General features: G+C 37.1%; 2 protein-coding genes across 5 annotated transcripts; both read right to left on the reverse strand.

The window, feature by feature from the left end:
- Nucleotides 1–196: 196 nt before the first annotated feature.
- On the reverse strand, nucleotides 197–2,900 carry LOC140981779 (E3 ubiquitin-protein ligase AIRP2-like). Its single transcript, XM_073448243.1, has 5 exons — nucleotides 2,689–2,900; nucleotides 1,866–2,016; nucleotides 1,635–1,701; nucleotides 1,308–1,542; nucleotides 197–803 (listed from the first exon to the last, which is right to left on the reverse strand). The coding sequence occupies exons 1-5, from the start codon at nucleotides 2,778–2,780 to the stop codon at nucleotides 593–595; spliced, it is 756 nt and encodes a 251-aa protein (XP_073304344.1). The 5' UTR covers nucleotides 2,781–2,900; the 3' UTR covers nucleotides 197–592.
- Nucleotides 2,901–5,545: 2,645 nt separating this feature from the next.
- Nucleotides 5,546–16,156, reverse strand: LOC140981424 (mediator of RNA polymerase II transcription subunit 16-like). Of its 4 annotated transcripts, XM_073447815.1 has the most exons (16): nucleotides 15,664–16,156; nucleotides 14,938–15,006; nucleotides 14,721–14,809; nucleotides 14,075–14,187; nucleotides 13,795–13,896; nucleotides 13,618–13,702; nucleotides 11,993–12,592; nucleotides 10,867–11,485; nucleotides 10,629–10,708; nucleotides 9,998–10,080; nucleotides 9,582–9,818; nucleotides 9,329–9,500; nucleotides 7,888–8,411; nucleotides 7,319–7,495; nucleotides 6,768–7,145; nucleotides 5,546–6,182 (listed from the first exon to the last, which is right to left on the reverse strand). In XM_073447815.1, exons 1-16 carry the CDS (start codon nucleotides 15,993–15,995, stop codon nucleotides 6,039–6,041), a joined length of 3,804 nt encoding a protein of 1,267 aa, XP_073303916.1. In that variant the 5' UTR covers nucleotides 15,996–16,156; the 3' UTR covers nucleotides 5,546–6,038. The 4 variants fall into 4 exon arrangements, with proteins under 4 accessions (XP_073303916.1, XP_073303918.1, XP_073303919.1 ...); XM_073447817.1 differs by lacking the exon at nucleotides 15,664–16,156 and having other exon boundaries at nucleotides 11,993–12,614; nucleotides 14,075–14,164; nucleotides 14,938–14,966; XM_073447818.1 differs by lacking the exons at nucleotides 14,938–15,006; nucleotides 15,664–16,156 and having other exon boundaries at nucleotides 13,618–13,697; nucleotides 14,721–14,811.
- Nucleotides 16,157–17,812: the final 1,656 nt, after the last annotated feature.

The raw sequence follows: 17,812 nt of genomic DNA on the forward strand, positions 1-17,812 counted from the left end.
GGACAAATATTTCTCAGATCCTCATAGCTTACCATTTTTAAACGAGTCTTAAAATCATAAAATGTCACTGAACTGGTCCTTGCAAAGAGGGACCACTCCTCTGAAAACTACACATGCACCACCAGAGTTATGCAACAAGATGATGCTACAGAGATTACAATGAAATTTGAACAGTATAATTAAATTCAAAGGGAAAAAACACCCAAAATGGTCATTGAAATTACAACATTACGACCAGAAATATATACATTTTACAACACTTAGATGTAAAGACGATTCCATAAATACAAGAAGAAACAGAAGATTATTTATTTCGGCCATCATTGTCTCAGAAATTCTGAAATAGCTTCAATAAGCAGACTTCAAGCTGTACAAGAATTTACATTTTTTTGGATAGAAATTATATTTACCTTCCCCTCTTTCTACCTAAAGCTTAAACCTCTGCCAGTAATAAATCACAGCTGGGCTCTTATCAGAGGTGGAATAAACCACACAAGCCGCTGATATGAAACTTTGAACAATCATTTCTTGATCCAGAATGATAATTCCCCTAGAGCTGATAATTGCCCAGCCTTTTGGAGAAAACGATTAATTACCTCACATGCGTATCATAAGCATCAAATAGAGTATCAGGGACCACCAGAGGCAGTTTTTCAACATACAAGAACAGTCGCTTCAAATTCTCCCTTGTTATAGCCCCCATGTCTATCACATCTTTGCTATCCAGAAATACCCATAGATCGCCAGAGTTAACCCTCTTTAAACTGTCACGGCAAAAGGGACAAGATTGTGATCTCGAGTGCCTGCACTTAGAAGAGCTTTCATGTTACTAACCAGAAGTAAAAAAATCGATGAAATGGAGAAGCGAACAGCATCAGATGCATAACATGCTATGAAAGAATGGCATCTCTACTCTCCACAACATTGTGTGAGCCCACATGTGTAAGATTCACAAAATCGGTACAATAAATTCCGATTTCTGACAACTAATGCTTGTGACATGGAACTAACTCAGTGGAGGCCTCAAAATTTCCTCTGCCCGTGAATTATGAACTTTACAATATAACTCAAGTAAATGTAGGAAAAGAAGAGCGATTCAGAAGACACGATTACTGTCTCTCTCATTTTATCAGGAATATTCCATAGACACCAAACAGGTAAAAAAGTTACCAATTTCCATGTATTGATCATAGGACATGGGAGATCAGGAAAGCACGGACACTCCAATAATGAAATTAACAAAATTGTATGTTTCTTCACACGGATCCAAGAGACATACATAAAAAAAAGTAGGGGGCAAAACGTACCAGTCCCGATAGCATTTAAGACACATGGTATGGTTGCAGTTTGGTAGGACTACCTTACTGTTCATTTCCATGCAAATTCCACATTCTTCTTCCCTTTCAATATCTAAATCAGAACAGTGCCTATGCTCTTCTTCATCTCTTCTCCTGTATCTCTCGAAACATACAGCTTTCTGCTTTTTATCTTCTGAATCAGTAACACCTCTTTGAAGTTGCAATAAAGAGGGATAGATAATGGCTGGAAAGAAGACATGATTGCACATCAGAATCCACATCACTTATAGGCCTCTTTAAGTTAAATTGCTATCTGCAAGCAAAAATTAAGCTTACCGTAAAATTCCCTGATGCTGGCTTTCCTCTCATAAGTGGACATGGTGGTGGTGCCATCAGCATATACCTGCGCCATGGTCCAGTTTGATCAATTGATTGCATGCATTCTTTGGCAAGAGAAGGTAAATGCTTCGAGGACAACAAGTACCAACACCTTTAGGTTGAAAGTACTTTACAAAAAAATAACTTTACACAAAAATAACGGGAGGTGGGCGATAAACAAACACTCACTTTATATATCAGGATTCTCAATAATCCAAGTGCACCAGCAAGGTGGCAGTCAGTCCACTGCACCAAGAAAAGGAAAAAGTGCGCCGCTGGACTATATGACATCCTCATTTGTAGGCAAGCGCCATCATACTCACGTGAAAAATCAGATGCCCTACAATGCCAATGAAATTTCCAATTTTTCAAAATATGAAATTTTCAACAGAGTGTCTAGCTCGTACAAAGCAAAAAACACAATAAGAAATCAAGCAAAAATTGCCAATAAACATATCAACAAGTATAACAGAGACAAGAAAATTTAGCAAAAACTTCAATCCATCTAGACACAAATTGATTCCATATCATCACAGAGCTCATCACTAGAAATCATGAACAAACCTCAAATGCTCCTAAGCAAACAATTCAAAATTTCAAAACAACATTTAGTTGGAGCTTAAAATGATACCTTTATCACAAAAAGAAGCAACCGAGAAAGATTCAGCCCAGCATTATTCAATTAAACCTACCTTAATATCTAATTCAAGTTGAGTAAAAAGAAGGGCCTAAAAATGAAAATATCTAATTCTCAACGGCCAGTGCTCCAGTCCTTGAAGGCTAGAAAGACAAAAAAAAATTCGGGGAAAAAGAAAAGAAAAGAAAACACCTAAAAACTACAGATTTTTTTGTTTAACAAAAAAAAAAAACAATAAGCAATTAACAAACAAAAACTCAAACCAAAAAGTGAACAAAATAGACTGATCATCAAATACTTTTTCAAAAACAAAGTGCTCATAAAGACCAAAAAAATTGAAAATTTCGTAATCAGATACGAAGGAAGATCGGTTACAGAGTATTAGCATGCTGAATATCTGCTTCAAGCAATTTCAGCGAATCCTTAAACGACTTCCGCACTTGAGCACCGCCGCCGCTAACGTACATCTCGGCCACCACTCCTCTAACTTAATTATACCTCGGGAGATATATGAATAAAATGACCATCAATTTTGATCAGTTACCCTAAAGTGGATGAAGATTAATTTATCCAGTGAAGGGGAAAGACTAAGAAGATATTTCTGAATTTTCATTTATTGATAATAATTATTTTATTTATTAAATAATTATTTTTAATAAAATATTATAATAAGAATTTTTTTATTTTTATTATGTACTTTTATATTATTATAATTAAGTTATTATTTTAATTATTAATATTACATATTAATTGATATATAAATGATAGTGATATGTTTAATAATATTGTTATTTTCATCATTATTATTTTGATATTTAAAAATATTATCATTTTTATAAGATATAAATGTATACTAGTTAAGTTAAACATTTTATAAATATAGAATGAGGTGGGAATGTTGCTACCAAGCATGCCCTTATCTTCGGTTGAATTGGCATGATACAATCCATGGATAATATTCTTTTTTTATTTTTTTTATTATTATTATTTTAAACATGACAAAAAATTTTGTGAGACGGTCTCACGGGTCGTATTTTTGAGACGGATCTCTTATTTGTGTCATCCATGAAAAAGTATTACTTTTTATGCTAAGAGTATTACTTTTTATTGTGGATATGGGTAGGGTTGACCCATCTCACAGATTAAGATCCGTGATACGGTCTCACATGAGACCCACTATTTTAACAAAGCATTTTTTCTGTTATTTTTGGCAATTTTTTTGTATATATACGAATTCCAAACAATTGACTTGGAAAGAAATAGAGATACGATTCAAAATCGAATCCAATATTTGTTGATATTTGGTATCAGAGTTAGTGTGTGACGTCACACTTTGTGACATGTTTTAAAGTAGTGAGACTCGGGTCAAAACAGACAATATCACAAGTGAACTAGACCGTGATATTTAAGAACTTTTGTCAATTATCAGCACTATAAAGATTTTATATATATAAACTGATGCCCGCTGACTCAATATATTATTATATATATATACATATCTTATCGGATAATTATTTTATGAGTAATAAATTATTGTTTATTTATTTATAAATAGGCATATAGTGGGTTGTCTCTTGTTTTATTCTTTTGTCTATAGCAGGGTTACGTTAGGTTTACGTCTCGTCCCTGTTGATTGTTATATTGCAATTAGTTTTACTTTTATACACAATTTTTTAATATCCATTTAAAAAAAGACAATTCGTATAAAATAAAATTGATGGGTTTTGATACTCACGGGAAATTTCGGATCCGATCCCAACGAGCGTCACTAGTTCAGACGTGGGTTTTAAGATCACCCTGAGCCTGAAATCAAGAATAAGACCGTTAGAAGGGGGCCAGGAAGATGTCCTGGCGTAGCCCCTCCGACGCTCAAGTCAGAGACTGAGGATATATGGGGGGAGCAGCTAAGGGCGCTGTCGAAAATAATATAGTGAATGAAAAATCATACGCTCAAACCTGATATTTATAGGAGAATATCTGGACTGCTCATGGGCCCTTCACCTGTGGGCCCTGGAGATGGACCTGGAGTTTGGGCCTGATCTTGATGATTTCATCTCCGGGGTATCAGGTTTCAATATTTTAATCTTGAAATCATAATACTCATTAAACTATCTTCCGGTCACGACGAATAAAATTTGGCATGATCTAAAGCGAAAAATTAAAAAATATATTTTTTTATATAATATTAATACTTTCTAATTCATAAAATTTGGCATGATCTTTAATTAATACTTTCTTATTCATAATATTATCACCGGTAAAGATGTTTATCGATCAGTTCGTTTCAATTTTTTATTTTTTATTTCGATTTTAGAAATATATAATCTGATATCTAAGTCATTTTCATTCAGTTCAGTTCGGTTTCCTACCAAAATGGTTCAGTTATTTCGTTTTAATATAATTATTTAAATTAATAATATAAATAAATTGTAAAATATAATATTTTACCTTTTTACTTGATTTTTTATTAAAATATTTAAATAAAAGATCTAAATTAATTAAACAATTAACAATCAACTAAAAATTATTCAAAATTGTTCTTCATTCACTAAATATTATATTAAAATATATAATATAAATAAAAATATAAACAAAATTATTAATTTAATGAAATTTCGATTTTAACACCAAATATCATTCACTAAACTGAACCAAATAAATTTCAATTTTAACATTTATATCTGAATTAAAAAATTCGACTTTCGGTTCAGTTTAGTGATTGGTTTTTTCGTTTTGGATTTTCAATTTTTTCGATTTTACCCGAAATTTGAACACCCCTAATCACCGATTCAATTTTCATATTTAAGATACGTATCTTGTAAATTGTAATCAAGTCATTAGCACATGATTACTTTCAACAATTTTTACATCACAAAAAATCTAATTTATCAAAATCTCTCGAAATCTCAAATTCATCTTATGATACTTAAAATTTATTTCAACTTTACTCACAAATCTATGTGATGTGTTGAATCATAACTCTTTATATGTCTTCCCATAACATAAAAAACATTCAACATTAAATGCACCCTCAAAATAATACTCTTGAAGGTAGCTTGAAATTTCTGGTCACGGCTTAGTTCATGGAATCGCATTGATCAGGATATTCATGGTGGTATGGATTTTGCTAACAAGTATTAAAATGAATTACGTTTCTCGTCATAAAATATATGCCAATTTTGATACCTATGTTCACTAGAAAATTGGCGACCATGGATGCATAGTCAGCAGTAAAAAAAAAACGAACCCATTTTACAAATATGTCTAGATACATTTACAGACGAAAGTGAACCATATTACTATCACATGGTAATTTACCTATTCAACTTTGACGCAAGGCATACTTACATTCGACACAATAAATCAACGCCACACATTATCAATTAATCCCTAGTCCTGGATTAGTGAAGTTAACCATGGTAGCATACAAATACATGATACTCAGATGTCACCCTCGATGCCTAAATTGTATGTTGTAGACACCCCCACTGTACTGTTCCCTATATGCTGTTTATGGTACACCTAAGTTAAAGCTACTGACAGAAACAAATTATTCACGTAGCATACATAGTCCTTTCCATGCAAGGGCAAAGGAGGAGTCATAGATCCGACTTGTTCTCTCTACATACATCTTCAAAAGAAACCGTACCTTCCATGAATAAGCAAGCCACATGTGACATATCAAGATCATTAGCGTGTTGTAGAACAGAAAAGTCCAACAGATGCTACACAACTCGAACCCATGTTCCACTACACATGGGACATCCATATGCCCAGCGGCTGATCCACCATGTTTCCTTCTCATTCTGATTAGTATTGCCCGCACCTGGAGATGCAAAAGCAGATGACTGCCGCAGGCATCTGATGCACTGGATCAGTAACAAAGAAGATAGATGAGTGCATACATGTATCAAGGATCCACACATAAGACAAGACTACAACTTAGTTTATTGCATTTGAATAGCAAAGATATAACGTTTTTGGATATTATCCTTCATGGGACAATAAGCTTTAACTATATACATCAAGTTTGAACAATAACAAGCGGCTGGATGAATGACTTTCCACTATACCAATTCGGGCAATTAAATGTTACACATGGAAATTCAATTTACTGCGTCATTTCCAATTATGGATGAAGCAATTCAAAATAGATAAAAATAAAACAGAAATAAGTTACAACAATCAAAATTTTTAAATATTCATCTGGGACGTTAAAAAAGAGTCATTACGCTCAGGTTAGACTTCTATTGATCATAAACATCTTTCTATTGATCATAAACATCTTTCTATTGATACACACGCATACATATATGCAAAGAAACTTTTAACAAGACATTCTGGCACTAAAAGAAAGCTGAGAAAATAATTGCTGCTTTATGAATAACAATGGCGAAGAAAAATAATGATAGGCCAACGGTATGTTGAGTTCAACATGACCAATATGGCTATACCTTGTACCACACTCCTTCAAGTCCAGTTTTCCAAACAGCTGTTACAACGTCTCTTCTGGATCCCATGATACCATAATAAGCTCCTAAACCAATTGATGTGTTCAGTCCAAAGGCTGCATCTCTTTCAGAGATCCTACGCTTCCTTGGCCACAAGCCATAAACTCCATTATAAGCATCACCATTCTCAGATGAAGCAGAGTCGAGTAAATCCATTGAGGTGCTAAATTTAGAACTATCATCTGAGAGACTCGTGTCATCCGGATCAGACCAGGGTCCACCAAACATATTCCTCTTGTGCCACTCTTCAGCTAGAGGATGTAGTTCCAACTCCCGGAGAAGCAGACCTGCAGCATCTGCACCTCTAGGCCGGGGCATATTCTGCTAAAAAGAACGATTTTTATGGATGAAAATGTGGATCTTTGAAATCAAGATATTGGCTCGTAAATTGATGGGCTACGCGTTTAGGGTGTAATTTCACCCCAGAAAACTGGTGGCTGATGGTACGAGAAGCCATCAACTTGGAAAAATGTTCTGCATCAAAAGACAAGTACCTGCATATGAGGGCCAAGTGATGCTTCCACAACCTCTGGTAAAACAGTATAGTTTCCATCAATATAATGAAGTCGGACTTGAATGTTGCTGCTCCCCACCTGGGAAACTGGTAGAGGATGTACCAAACCTGATGTCCTCCGACAGAGATCCATAAGTATAAGAAATAGAATCTTCACCTGCATGGCAGTCGTAATAAAACTAAGACAATTAAGAGGACAGAGTATCCAAAAATAGAAACTTCCAAAAACAAAGGTTCCCCTTGTGACCCAATGGCTGCAAACAACCAATGTGAAATCGGTCTTATTCGCTGGATGCATAATCTAATTCTTACAGTTAAGCCTTCAATATCTTGGTTCTCAATGACGAATCTAGTGCTTCCTTCCCCACCCACAAAAAATAAGACTAAGGCCCATTTTATGCGAGGCTTGAATTAAGTAAGAAAGAGAAATCTTCCTTTTCATTTTTCCCCTTTTCCATAAGATGACATCATATGATAACTTTAAAAAGTCTGCCACGTCCATTCTTGTAGCTCATTTTTTCCATGTAAATTTTGCATGTATTTGCGTACCTCCTCAAAGGTGTATCCTTGACCAGCATTGCCAGAACCTAATCTTGACCGACTGGTTGGACCTTCTTCAGGTCCCTTTGGCCCATTTCCCACCTGTGCAGTTCTTGCGGCTTGTGTTTCATCCAACCTGACTACAGCTGTAGCTGGTTTTGCAGTAACTGTGTGTGTTTCTTCTGATTTGCCTTGCACCACCCCAGGTTGGGGTTTTTGGATTATTGAATCAGTATTTCTTTGAGCAGCCCCACTAAACCGCGGTATTTGTGTTCGCCGGAAGAAAAAACAAAACAGTAGAAGTTGGCATAGCCGGTGAAGAAAATGACAGTCTCCAATAAGTCTAACAGCTGGAGTTCCTGGAAATGTTCCAGTGTTGATACTTATTGGCATAAAAGTTAAAGGACCACTAATGGGGTTTGGTGCAGAACTAGGAACCCCTTCAGGTGTATTACTGATCTTGGCAATTGCTCCTTGTACCCAAGCTTGCATCTGAGTGCTTCCTGTAGAGCTTACAGTACCACCTTGCGCACCTGAGCATAAAAAAAATTCAGCTTGCGTCAGACATCGGAATAGAGAAAATGGAGAGGCCTAGCTAAGAATTAGGAAGAATAGAACATGAAGTCAGTCATTCACATCCATACTTAGGTCTTAGGCGGCAGTCACCAAAATCAGGTGCACCAGGAATGAGAGTGATATTTTCGTGTTTAAACGCTGGAAATGAAACGCGGGGTTTTTAACTGAAAAAACAACAGTAAACTTTTCCAATGTTCTGACCAAATGCAGAAAGTAGTCCACGACAGGACAAAAATATAAAAAGAGGAAAACTGCAAACAAGCATATACGAGAGAATAGCACCTAAAACAAGACACACATGAAACAACAGCAAGCACCGAGTCAAAGCTAACAATGCCAGAATATCCTAACACAGAGACAAAACTCATCAGAGTTTTGGAAGTCGATCACAGGGCTTATGGAAGACTGGGAAGTAATTGCAGTATGGTGATTTTGGAATTAATAGCATTCAGAGACTGGAAATGGCAGATTTAGGAATTTGGACTGGGCCTTGAGGTTTTTATTTTCAACAAAAACCAAAGCAGTGACTTTTGAGCAGGGCCTGTGTTTTTTTAATGTACACAGTGCATATGCCACTGGATTTTATTCTACCATAAGAATTAAGAACCAGAGAAACGCCTCACCGCATTTTAGGCACGACTTACAACTTGAGAAAGGTGTGCTGCTGCACTTTTTACACACGACTTACGCCTCGAGAAAGGTATGCGAAAGGTATGCACGTAGACAAATCTTTGGAAAGGGAGGTGCCAGAAGGTTCCTGGGAGCCACAGCTGCGGCCACAGAAGCTAGGTGCACCCCCTTAATAACTGTGATTAAACTTACATTCTACTGAGGCTAAAATAATAGCAAAACTTAAATTCTAGAGTAGACTTACCCGAAGTTGTAGCCGGTGTAGACGTGCTTTGGGTAGGGCTTGTCACCACATTACGGTTCCCACCCGTGCCTGCAGTGGCAGCATGACTTGCCAAAGTGCGGCAGAAACTCGCATAACGTCGCAGACGTGTGATGAAGTGTGATGCTAGATCAAGGACTGCATCAACATAAGCCTGCAATATAGGATGGCATGATTAGTTCAAAGCCAAGTCAGACAGGGATATAATGGGAAATTGAAGTGTCTAAAACTACACCTGGATGCTAAGGACTAGAGAAGGGTCAACAGCCATTGATTCAGGATCAATACCAGACAATGTCTCGCCTGATGCTTGCCATGGTTCTTGCACCAAGGCCGATGGATTCATTAATGCTGATTCAATTCCTTTGCCAAGCATGTCCAACAACAACCTTGCTTGCATGTCAAGAACCATAGCTCGAACCTCTTGAGCTGTAGTACCTTCTAGTAGCCTGCATTTTATTCTGTCCAGACTCTGCGTCATCCATACACATCATAAGATACTAAGAATTGTGTTAAAAAGTAGCTCATCAATGTACAAGCTCAACTAAAAATACTAAGCATGAACATGACAACCAACCAAAAAAGTGCCTCATCAAATTACAAGCTTAACTAAAAATACAAAGCATGAACATGACCATCAATCAGACTTACAGGTCCATACTGCTCTCTGTGTTGAGTGGACGGAAGGGAGTGGAAATCAGCATCCAACACAGCAATAACACTGTTCAATGAAACTAGAATACCATATTGGACCGTCAGCGAGAGACAAAAATCAGGAAGCAAGGATATGATTCCTAAGAGGCAGAAGCCATATGGATGAGATTTTTTTTTGGCTTCTTAAACTTTACGTCACATAGAATCCTTAGCAGACTAAAACATATAATTATCATTAAATTCTCCAAGTAATGAAAATTATGGAACATAGACCACTGTACCGTTGTTTGAACTATTTCTTCATTACGGAACAACACTGACCACTGTACCCTTGTTTGAACTATTTCTTCATTACGGAACAGACCCCTTAATAGAATGATCATGTGCATTATACTTGGAAGATTAAGATAAGATTGTGTTTTAGACAAAAATATCCTCCGTCCCCTACTGAATCGAATAGAATAAACATTATCATAGAGGTATCGATCATAGAGTCATTTTACTCAGTCGCATGAACACATTTCACCACTTTTCATCACGTCTGGCCATTTGTCCTTCACCTACACTCTCAAGTCACCATGAAATTGGACAGAATAGTTGCCAATCAATACAGATTAAATATACATACCAATACCATTCTCTGCGGCACTCTGAGTACAGCCAACAGCATCCCACCAATCAACCCCCACCAATAGACTCCACCAAAATCTGCCAAGAAAAGACCGCAGCAAAACATTAAGTATCTTCACACCAAGATGCCCTAAAAACCAAATCGACTCACGATAAAATCAAGATTTTATCTGAGACTGTCCAATGAGACCAAATTCAGCGGCAAACTCACAACTAATTATTAGGGTACTGGGTACCTCTCTGCAATAGCCCTCTCCCATGAAGCAGAATTAACTTTCGCCTGGCTGATAGGACCAGTAGGAGGAAGAACACGGATAATTTTTAGTATAGTGCAATCACTGCTTGTATCGTGCCAAACAGAAGCAGAACAGCAACTTGTAGAAGAGAAAGCAGGAGCAGCTATAGCAGAGCCAACATTAATCTGATAGTTATCAACAGATGTGAAGTTTGCACCAGAGAAGACATGAACTCCGCCCCGTAGAAAAGAAACCGCAATTTCACCACCATGCGCAGAATACACAATTCGCGCAAGAGTTCTAACATCACTAGGAAGATCAAAAGGATCGAAACTGACCCTCTTCGAAGCCTCGGGAACAAATTCTGGTGTATTTTTCCCATCAGAGACTGATCCAACTGTTGCTGCTATAGGACCCTTGAATTCGCTGGATGCTGGAATGCATTTGATTACTTTACTCACCCAAACTGTCTGCTTAGGTGCCTGCCCACCAAAGCTGGAACTAGGGTTTCCAAATATCTGATGGATCACTACGTTCTCAACAGATGATTCCCAACGTTGAACTCTCCATCCAGTGACAGAAGGACCCTCATCAGGATCATAAGGGGACATGTATTGCCCTGTACAATCAACGTAACAGACCAATGTATCAATAAACACAAAAGGAAATATGCCCGAAGGACGATAACGAGGATGCTGATAACTGATGCTTTAAAACAGATGTAAAACACTCTGAATTCAAATCCATCAAGGGCGCATAAGAACAAGCAAGTAATTTATATAATACAAGAATGATTCAAGAATAGTAGATGAAGAAACATTTTGATATTTCTTTTCCTTTTCCCATGTTATGTATCAATGTCGGCTGCAGTTAATAAGGTGGAGGGCAGAGATAAGGGAGCGGAAGACAGAGACAAGGGAGAAAGAAAGAAACGGGATGGATAGAGATCGGCAATAGCAAATGAAATCTAAAAGGCAAGAATGGATCCGCCAATAAACTTTGATGCCGCATCAAAAGACCAACAGCTTGGACCACCAAATAGTAAATCAATCAGCAGGTACATAAATCTATACACACACACACACACACACACACACGTCCAGCTTGCATTTGCGCAAAAGAATACCTTCAACGATGACAACTGATATCACTGAACCGCCACGTGTTGGATCAAAGGCAACTGCAGTAACACCAGAACCCCAAGTTGTAGTCGCAGCTGATTGAGCTGCAGCCTCAGGACTCACGTATGCAGAAAAGTTTGAAACTGGAGAACAATGAAGTGCTACAATATCACTGCAATCATGTTCAGCCTGTTTCTTGCCATGCTTTGCTTCTAATAACAGATACTCCTGCCACCTAAACAAATATGCAGCCAATGGAGCATAACCATCCCAGGACGGAGGGCTAAGAGATGGTGGTGGGACTTCATTATTCACACTTGCTTTTGGAGTAGCGTGAAAACCATTCCCAGGGCCAGGAGTGACTTCCCAAACAACAACAGTTGAGGGGTTCACAATCGGAACACCAGCCACATGCATGGCTCCAGAATCTGTCACAATAGCATCAGCAGCCATAATCCCACTAGGCCCAGCTCCCAAAAGCCCTTTACTTGTACAAAACCACTTAGATGGCGCACCACTCTGATTAGGTGGCCACTGAGACCAATGGATCTGAACAGAGCCCGATGAGAAAACAGAGCAGACACAGAGAAAATTTGGCCAACCAGCTGTTGCCAAAACCAAAGGAAACTGCTCAGAGACGAATAAACACAAAAATTTGATCCATAAAGAATTGACGGTGTATAGTTGCTAATTTAATCAAATGATGAACTGGTACGTTTGCAAATAGTCAATTAAAAGAGCAATAGCTTTGAATTTCAGATTTTTATCAACTGCATCTTGTGGTACATATATTGCTATATGCAGGAAAGGTGATGCACAGAGGAAAGCGCAACATCATAAGCAGATTGAAAGCATAGATGGAACTTGGAAATGACAATTGTGAGCAGCGACTGATGGACTACTAAGTCCGGAATTTATCTTTGGCCAATTAAATAATTGCAAATCAGACATCACTGTAAATAACATATAGTAGCTCGTGAAGAGCATGTTTATTCTTAATCAATGCATGCCATGTAAGTTAAAGTTCTATGACTCAACAATTTGTGACTAGAATAATTTTCTATTTTCTCTGCTGAGTTTCTCTCCATTCTTACATTCAATCTCAAAGAAGCATTTCAAAAACAAATTCTTCATTCTTCCACAGTTGTTTCTCTCTCTTACATTTAGGGTCAAAGTAATTTTTCGTTCTTTTTTCTTTGTACATGGGTGAGAGGGTTGATGACCTTTCACTCATAACTGGCAAAGAACAGAATATCAATGACAACAAAAGTTTTAATTGGCAAACCACTGTCATGGTCACATATATCAATAGTCTAATACTCGCAAGAAACATAATGCACCTTGTATAAACAGTGTCCACTCCAGTTTTTATTTCCTTACAAGGCCTCCCAGGTTTGGCCCCAACTAGCAAACAACTACCAAGTATTGCAAACTGAGCAGTTTTACCTATCTGCTGCAAACTGTAAAGTACAAACCAGGATAAATCTCGCCCAGTTTCAACCCCTAATGGAGAACAACACCGACCATTGAAATCTAAGGATTTTCATATCATGTGTGCAAACATGTGAAGGAAAAACTGAATCTCAAATCTGAATGAAAATAATCAGTAAGCTAAGCGAGAAATATGAACCTGGAGCATGAGGTTGCTGTGAAAGAAATTTCTCCTCAAATGTGGACTTTGTTGAACCGCTTGACCTAACCGAGAGCCACCTATACTAATTTTATACAAAAAATGTCAACAGCAAAGCAAATGTATTAAATACAAAATACTTATATTTAAATGAACAAAAAATAAAAGGTTCCGTACTGGAGAAACTCCTGAAAGCCACTTTGTAACCACTGCAATATCCTGGCGCCACTCATATTCCAGCTGCCAGCAACTAGCATCTTTTACAAGATTTGCAGGTCCCTGACAATCAAAACAGTCAGATACAAAGAAGGCAATCAGAAATCTCGTGTACAACCAAGAAACAGTAAAAAACCAATTATAACAGTTACGGGAAAACATAATTTCTCAATAGATTAACAATCATTGAGACAGTTCATGGTCATTTCCTTATTCAAGGTGCTCAACATGAGTAGCACACCTGAGAAGGTTGAGTCCAGATGGTTATCCTCCCGTGGAAATTAGCTGCCAGCAGCGCTCGAGGGCACGATGTCGGGGACCACTCAATGAACTGAATAGAATCGCGAGGAGAATCTGTCAAACATCAAATATCAGAGGGAGAAAATTCACAACAAAAAAATATAAGCATCCCACCAGAAGAGATGGTCGAATAATTGTCAATCTCCGATACATAGTGATGATTTACGTTTTTAGTGGTACAGAAGTTACTATTTTCAAAAGAATCTCATAATTCATTGGGTTTAAATTATAAGACCCACAAATTCATGTCTTAGACATTATCATGTTTCTATTTCAGTGCTCCAGTTCATCCTATTTTAATAAAACTGACTTAATGCACTTCAAAAAAATGCGCATTTAAGTTCACAACCCGACAGCCATATCATTGTTCAACATGTCAGACAGATGTTAAGAGACTTTCAATAACTCAACACACATCAGGTAATAACATGTGAACCAATACATGGTAGATGAGTCAGTATATCAATAACTGTAAAACTAAGCCCGGATGATTTGAAAACCTGCCCACTAAAGTAAATGGTCATATTGTGCAAACTCCGAATAATTCAGCATCACAACACAATATCATGAGTAAGTTGCAAGGATACCTGCTATAACATTAAAAACTGTGCATTCAGTCGGTCGCTCTGGAATGACTATATGTATAGGGATCCAAAATGGAGGATTGGAAGACAAACTACACAGAGAATGATAATGAATCAGGGTTCAATAACACGTTGAGCTATCAGGTCATCTATGAGCAAATTGCATCAATGCAAAACCTTTCCAGCTTTAGAAAGAAAAACAACAGAGTGGAAATAAAACCTCGGGATTCTCGCACAAGTTTCTGAGGCACAAGCTATGGCATTTAACTTCCCACACCAAGCAACAGCACTGCAATATAAAAAAAAAATGACTCCTCAAAAGGGTAATAAAAATGAAGACCTGACAGAAACAAGAAGAATATAAAGAAACAAATAGTAGCGCCAACTTTTCAAAAAGAATACGAAAAATAAATATATGGATACATGTTACAATGATTACAAACAATTTGTTTCTCCGTGACCAAGATTAGAATACTTCAAATGATAAATAATCTGTTCTTCAGTATAATAAAAGTGTAGCAGTGTAAAGCATGGTCAACACCGCAAACGGACCACAGCAACTAGCAGCTTATATAAAAAGAAAGCTCATCAACCATCATCAACAACTGTAAAATTACAATTAGAAGGCAAATTTTTTGCATCTCGAAATTGAAGATAAGTCAAGATTCAAGACCACGTAGAAACCTTATAACTGTCCAATTGTCCATCCCCCTGCCTGTAGGCTTTCATTGCCAACTACTGACACATAGAGTACCGAGAAGTATAATAAATAAAACCCAATATCGAGACATTAAGCTTCCTACTGAAAACCAGTAGAAATACAAGACCTAAGTTCTTGAACCATACCAAATTTCCAAACCGAGAATTGCACGCATCAAATATTATTCAAACTACAATTCATTAAGACGAAACCATTCCATCAAGCTCCAAAACACAAGAACGTTACCTAAAAGTGCGGCAGAGCTCGGGAACACTCATTTTATGCAGCAAATTGGACTTCGGCTGGTTCAGCTTTATGCAGAAAACAGTAGACGGATTCACAAAATCCTCATCAACGGGATCATCGGCAGAATTCAACAGCGCAGCCGCCGAATCCTTCTCGGGTGCGACCTCCATCACCACGTCGTCTTCGCAAGCTGAGTTGTCGGATTTTTCCGCAGAAGGAGGTTCTGGGAGGGCATAAGTGGCGGTAGGGAAGTCTTCCTCGGAGTCCTTGGCACCCGCAACTGGTGGCTGTGGGGACTGGTTCGAATTGGCTTTATTATTAGTATTATTCATCTAGGATACCAAATGACCAAAAACCCTAAAATATAATATAGTTGCGTGTGTGGAGGTGGGGTGGGAAAGGCCCAATTGAAGGCGACAGCAAGTACTGTAGTTGGGGAAAGAGAAAGGAGCTTCGCTCGGCGGGCGGTGGGGTTAGGGTTTCTTTAAGACGACCACGCAAGCGAACGTAGAGATGTCAATAACCCAGACCCGTAATGGACCTGGAATACTAAATGGGTCATGGGGTGGGTTTCGGGTCCAATTTTTCAGACCCATCTGAGTATGGGACGGGTCATGGGTTCTATAATACCCGCTCCATATATGTGGATATAAATGATAAATTTGATAAATATTGGGATAATTGTCATATTATGATGGGGTTGCTACTGTATTGGATCCTAGATATAAGATGAAGTTTGTTGAATTTTATTTTCGCCTAATTTATGATGAAATATCACAATCTAAAATTGATGAAGTTCGACAAAATTGTTGTGATTTATTGGTAGATTACCAATCCAAGACAAAAAAATCATTAGAAAATAGTGGTGGTTCAGAGATTGATGAGACTTCGTCTGTTTCTAATATTGATGCATCTGATATTAATATTTTAGATATATATGATAAATTTGTGGCTTCAAGTTCAAGCCAAGCTGCGTCAAAATCCCTAACCGAGTTGGATATGTATTTGGAAGAAATTGTCTTGCCACGAACTTAACATTTTGATATTCTTAGTTGGTGGAACTTAAAAGATTTGATAAGCATTATTAATATCAAGAAGGTGTATTTTCTTTTCGGAAGCTTATCACACAAAAAACTCCAAAGTTAAGCGTGCTTAACTTTGTGCAATTCTGGAATGGAAGACCCCTGAGAAGTTTTCTAAGGTGCGTGCGAGTGATGACATAAGAAAGCTGGAAAACTCGTCTTGATACAATGAAGACAATAGTCGAATTTGGGGCGTTATGTGTAATATTGTCATTTATCACATAAAACTACACCATCGTACTAATATTTCAAATCCACTTGGGGTCTATGCCCAACAATGGGATACAAGGTTGGCTATAACTCACCGGGTGGAACATCGTGTGCGTCCTAACGCTTCAACTCGGAAGGTTCAGCAATTTTTCTCAACCGGCTAACCTTTATCAGTCTGATCGGCGATTAACTACATAAATCTAAGAAAACAAATTTTATCTTCAATCCAACCTATGTGGCTCGACATCGATTGTAAAAAATTTAGGAATCCATAACCATTGTTCAATTTCTTCTTAACTTATTTCCGAATTATAATATCGATTCTTTGAATTTGAAGCCATCATTGAAAAAAATAGTGATAGATATCAAGAGAATAATTAGTCAGCATTTTTATTTCTCAGTTGTTTTTATAGGTACACGAGACATGTTCATGTTTATTAAATTTATGATATGATAAAGCATATGAGAATGGTGCTACATCGAGTTTTCAAGTATTATGACATTTGGCCCCGACTTTAAATAATTATTTATTTTCAAGTATTATGACATCTGGTCATGACTTTAAATAATGATTAAATAATGAGAGCCGATATTTACATTATATTTTACTTCATGTGCAAAATATGTATCAAATTTATCTACAAATAGTTGCAAATAACAAAAAATTATCTGTAAATATAATTTCTCTTAAATAATATATGGACTTTTTTTTTATATATCAATTATTATAGATAACAATTTCCTCTAAACTCGACGGATATTTTGATACACAACTCGAGTGAAGGAGAGTATGTAGGGGATTTTTTTGCCAAATTAAATAAATGAGTAATCGTATAGGGATTTTCGGATATGCAGAT

This window comes from Primulina huaijiensis, chromosome 7 (assembly GCF_012295235.1).
Source record: "Primulina huaijiensis isolate GDHJ02 chromosome 7, ASM1229523v2, whole genome shotgun sequence".
NCBI classification, from domain to species: Eukaryota; Viridiplantae; Streptophyta; class Magnoliopsida; order Lamiales; family Gesneriaceae; genus Primulina; species Primulina huaijiensis.

What these genes read in the sequence shown, in the direction of transcription:
- LOC140981424 (XM_073447815.1), bottom strand. Translation starts at nt 15,995, where the DNA reads ATGAATAATACTAATAATAAAGCCAATTCGAACCAGTCCCCACAGCCA. An exon ending in GAGCTCTGCCGCACTTTTAG is followed by an intron (nt 15,007 to 15,663) that starts GTAACGTTCTTG and finishes TTTATATTGCAG; the next exon opens with TGCTGTTGCTTGGTGTGGGA. An exon ending in ATCAGTTGTCATCGTTGAAG is followed by an intron (nt 11,486 to 11,992) that starts GTATTCTTTTGC and finishes TTGATTGTACAG; the next exon opens with GGCAATACATGTCCCCTTAT.
- LOC140981779 (XM_073448243.1), bottom strand. Translation starts at nt 2,780, where the DNA reads ATGTACGTTAGCGGCGGCGGTGCTCAAGTGCGGAAGTCGTTTAAGGAT. An exon ending in ATTCAGCATGCTAATACTCT is followed by an intron (nt 2,017 to 2,688) that starts GTAACCGATCTT and finishes TTGGCATTGTAG; the next exon opens with GGCATCTGATTTTTCACGTG. An exon ending in CTTAAATGCTATCGGGACTG is followed by an intron (nt 804 to 1,307) that starts GTACGTTTTGCC and finishes TTCTAAGTGCAG; the next exon opens with GCACTCGAGATCACAATCTT.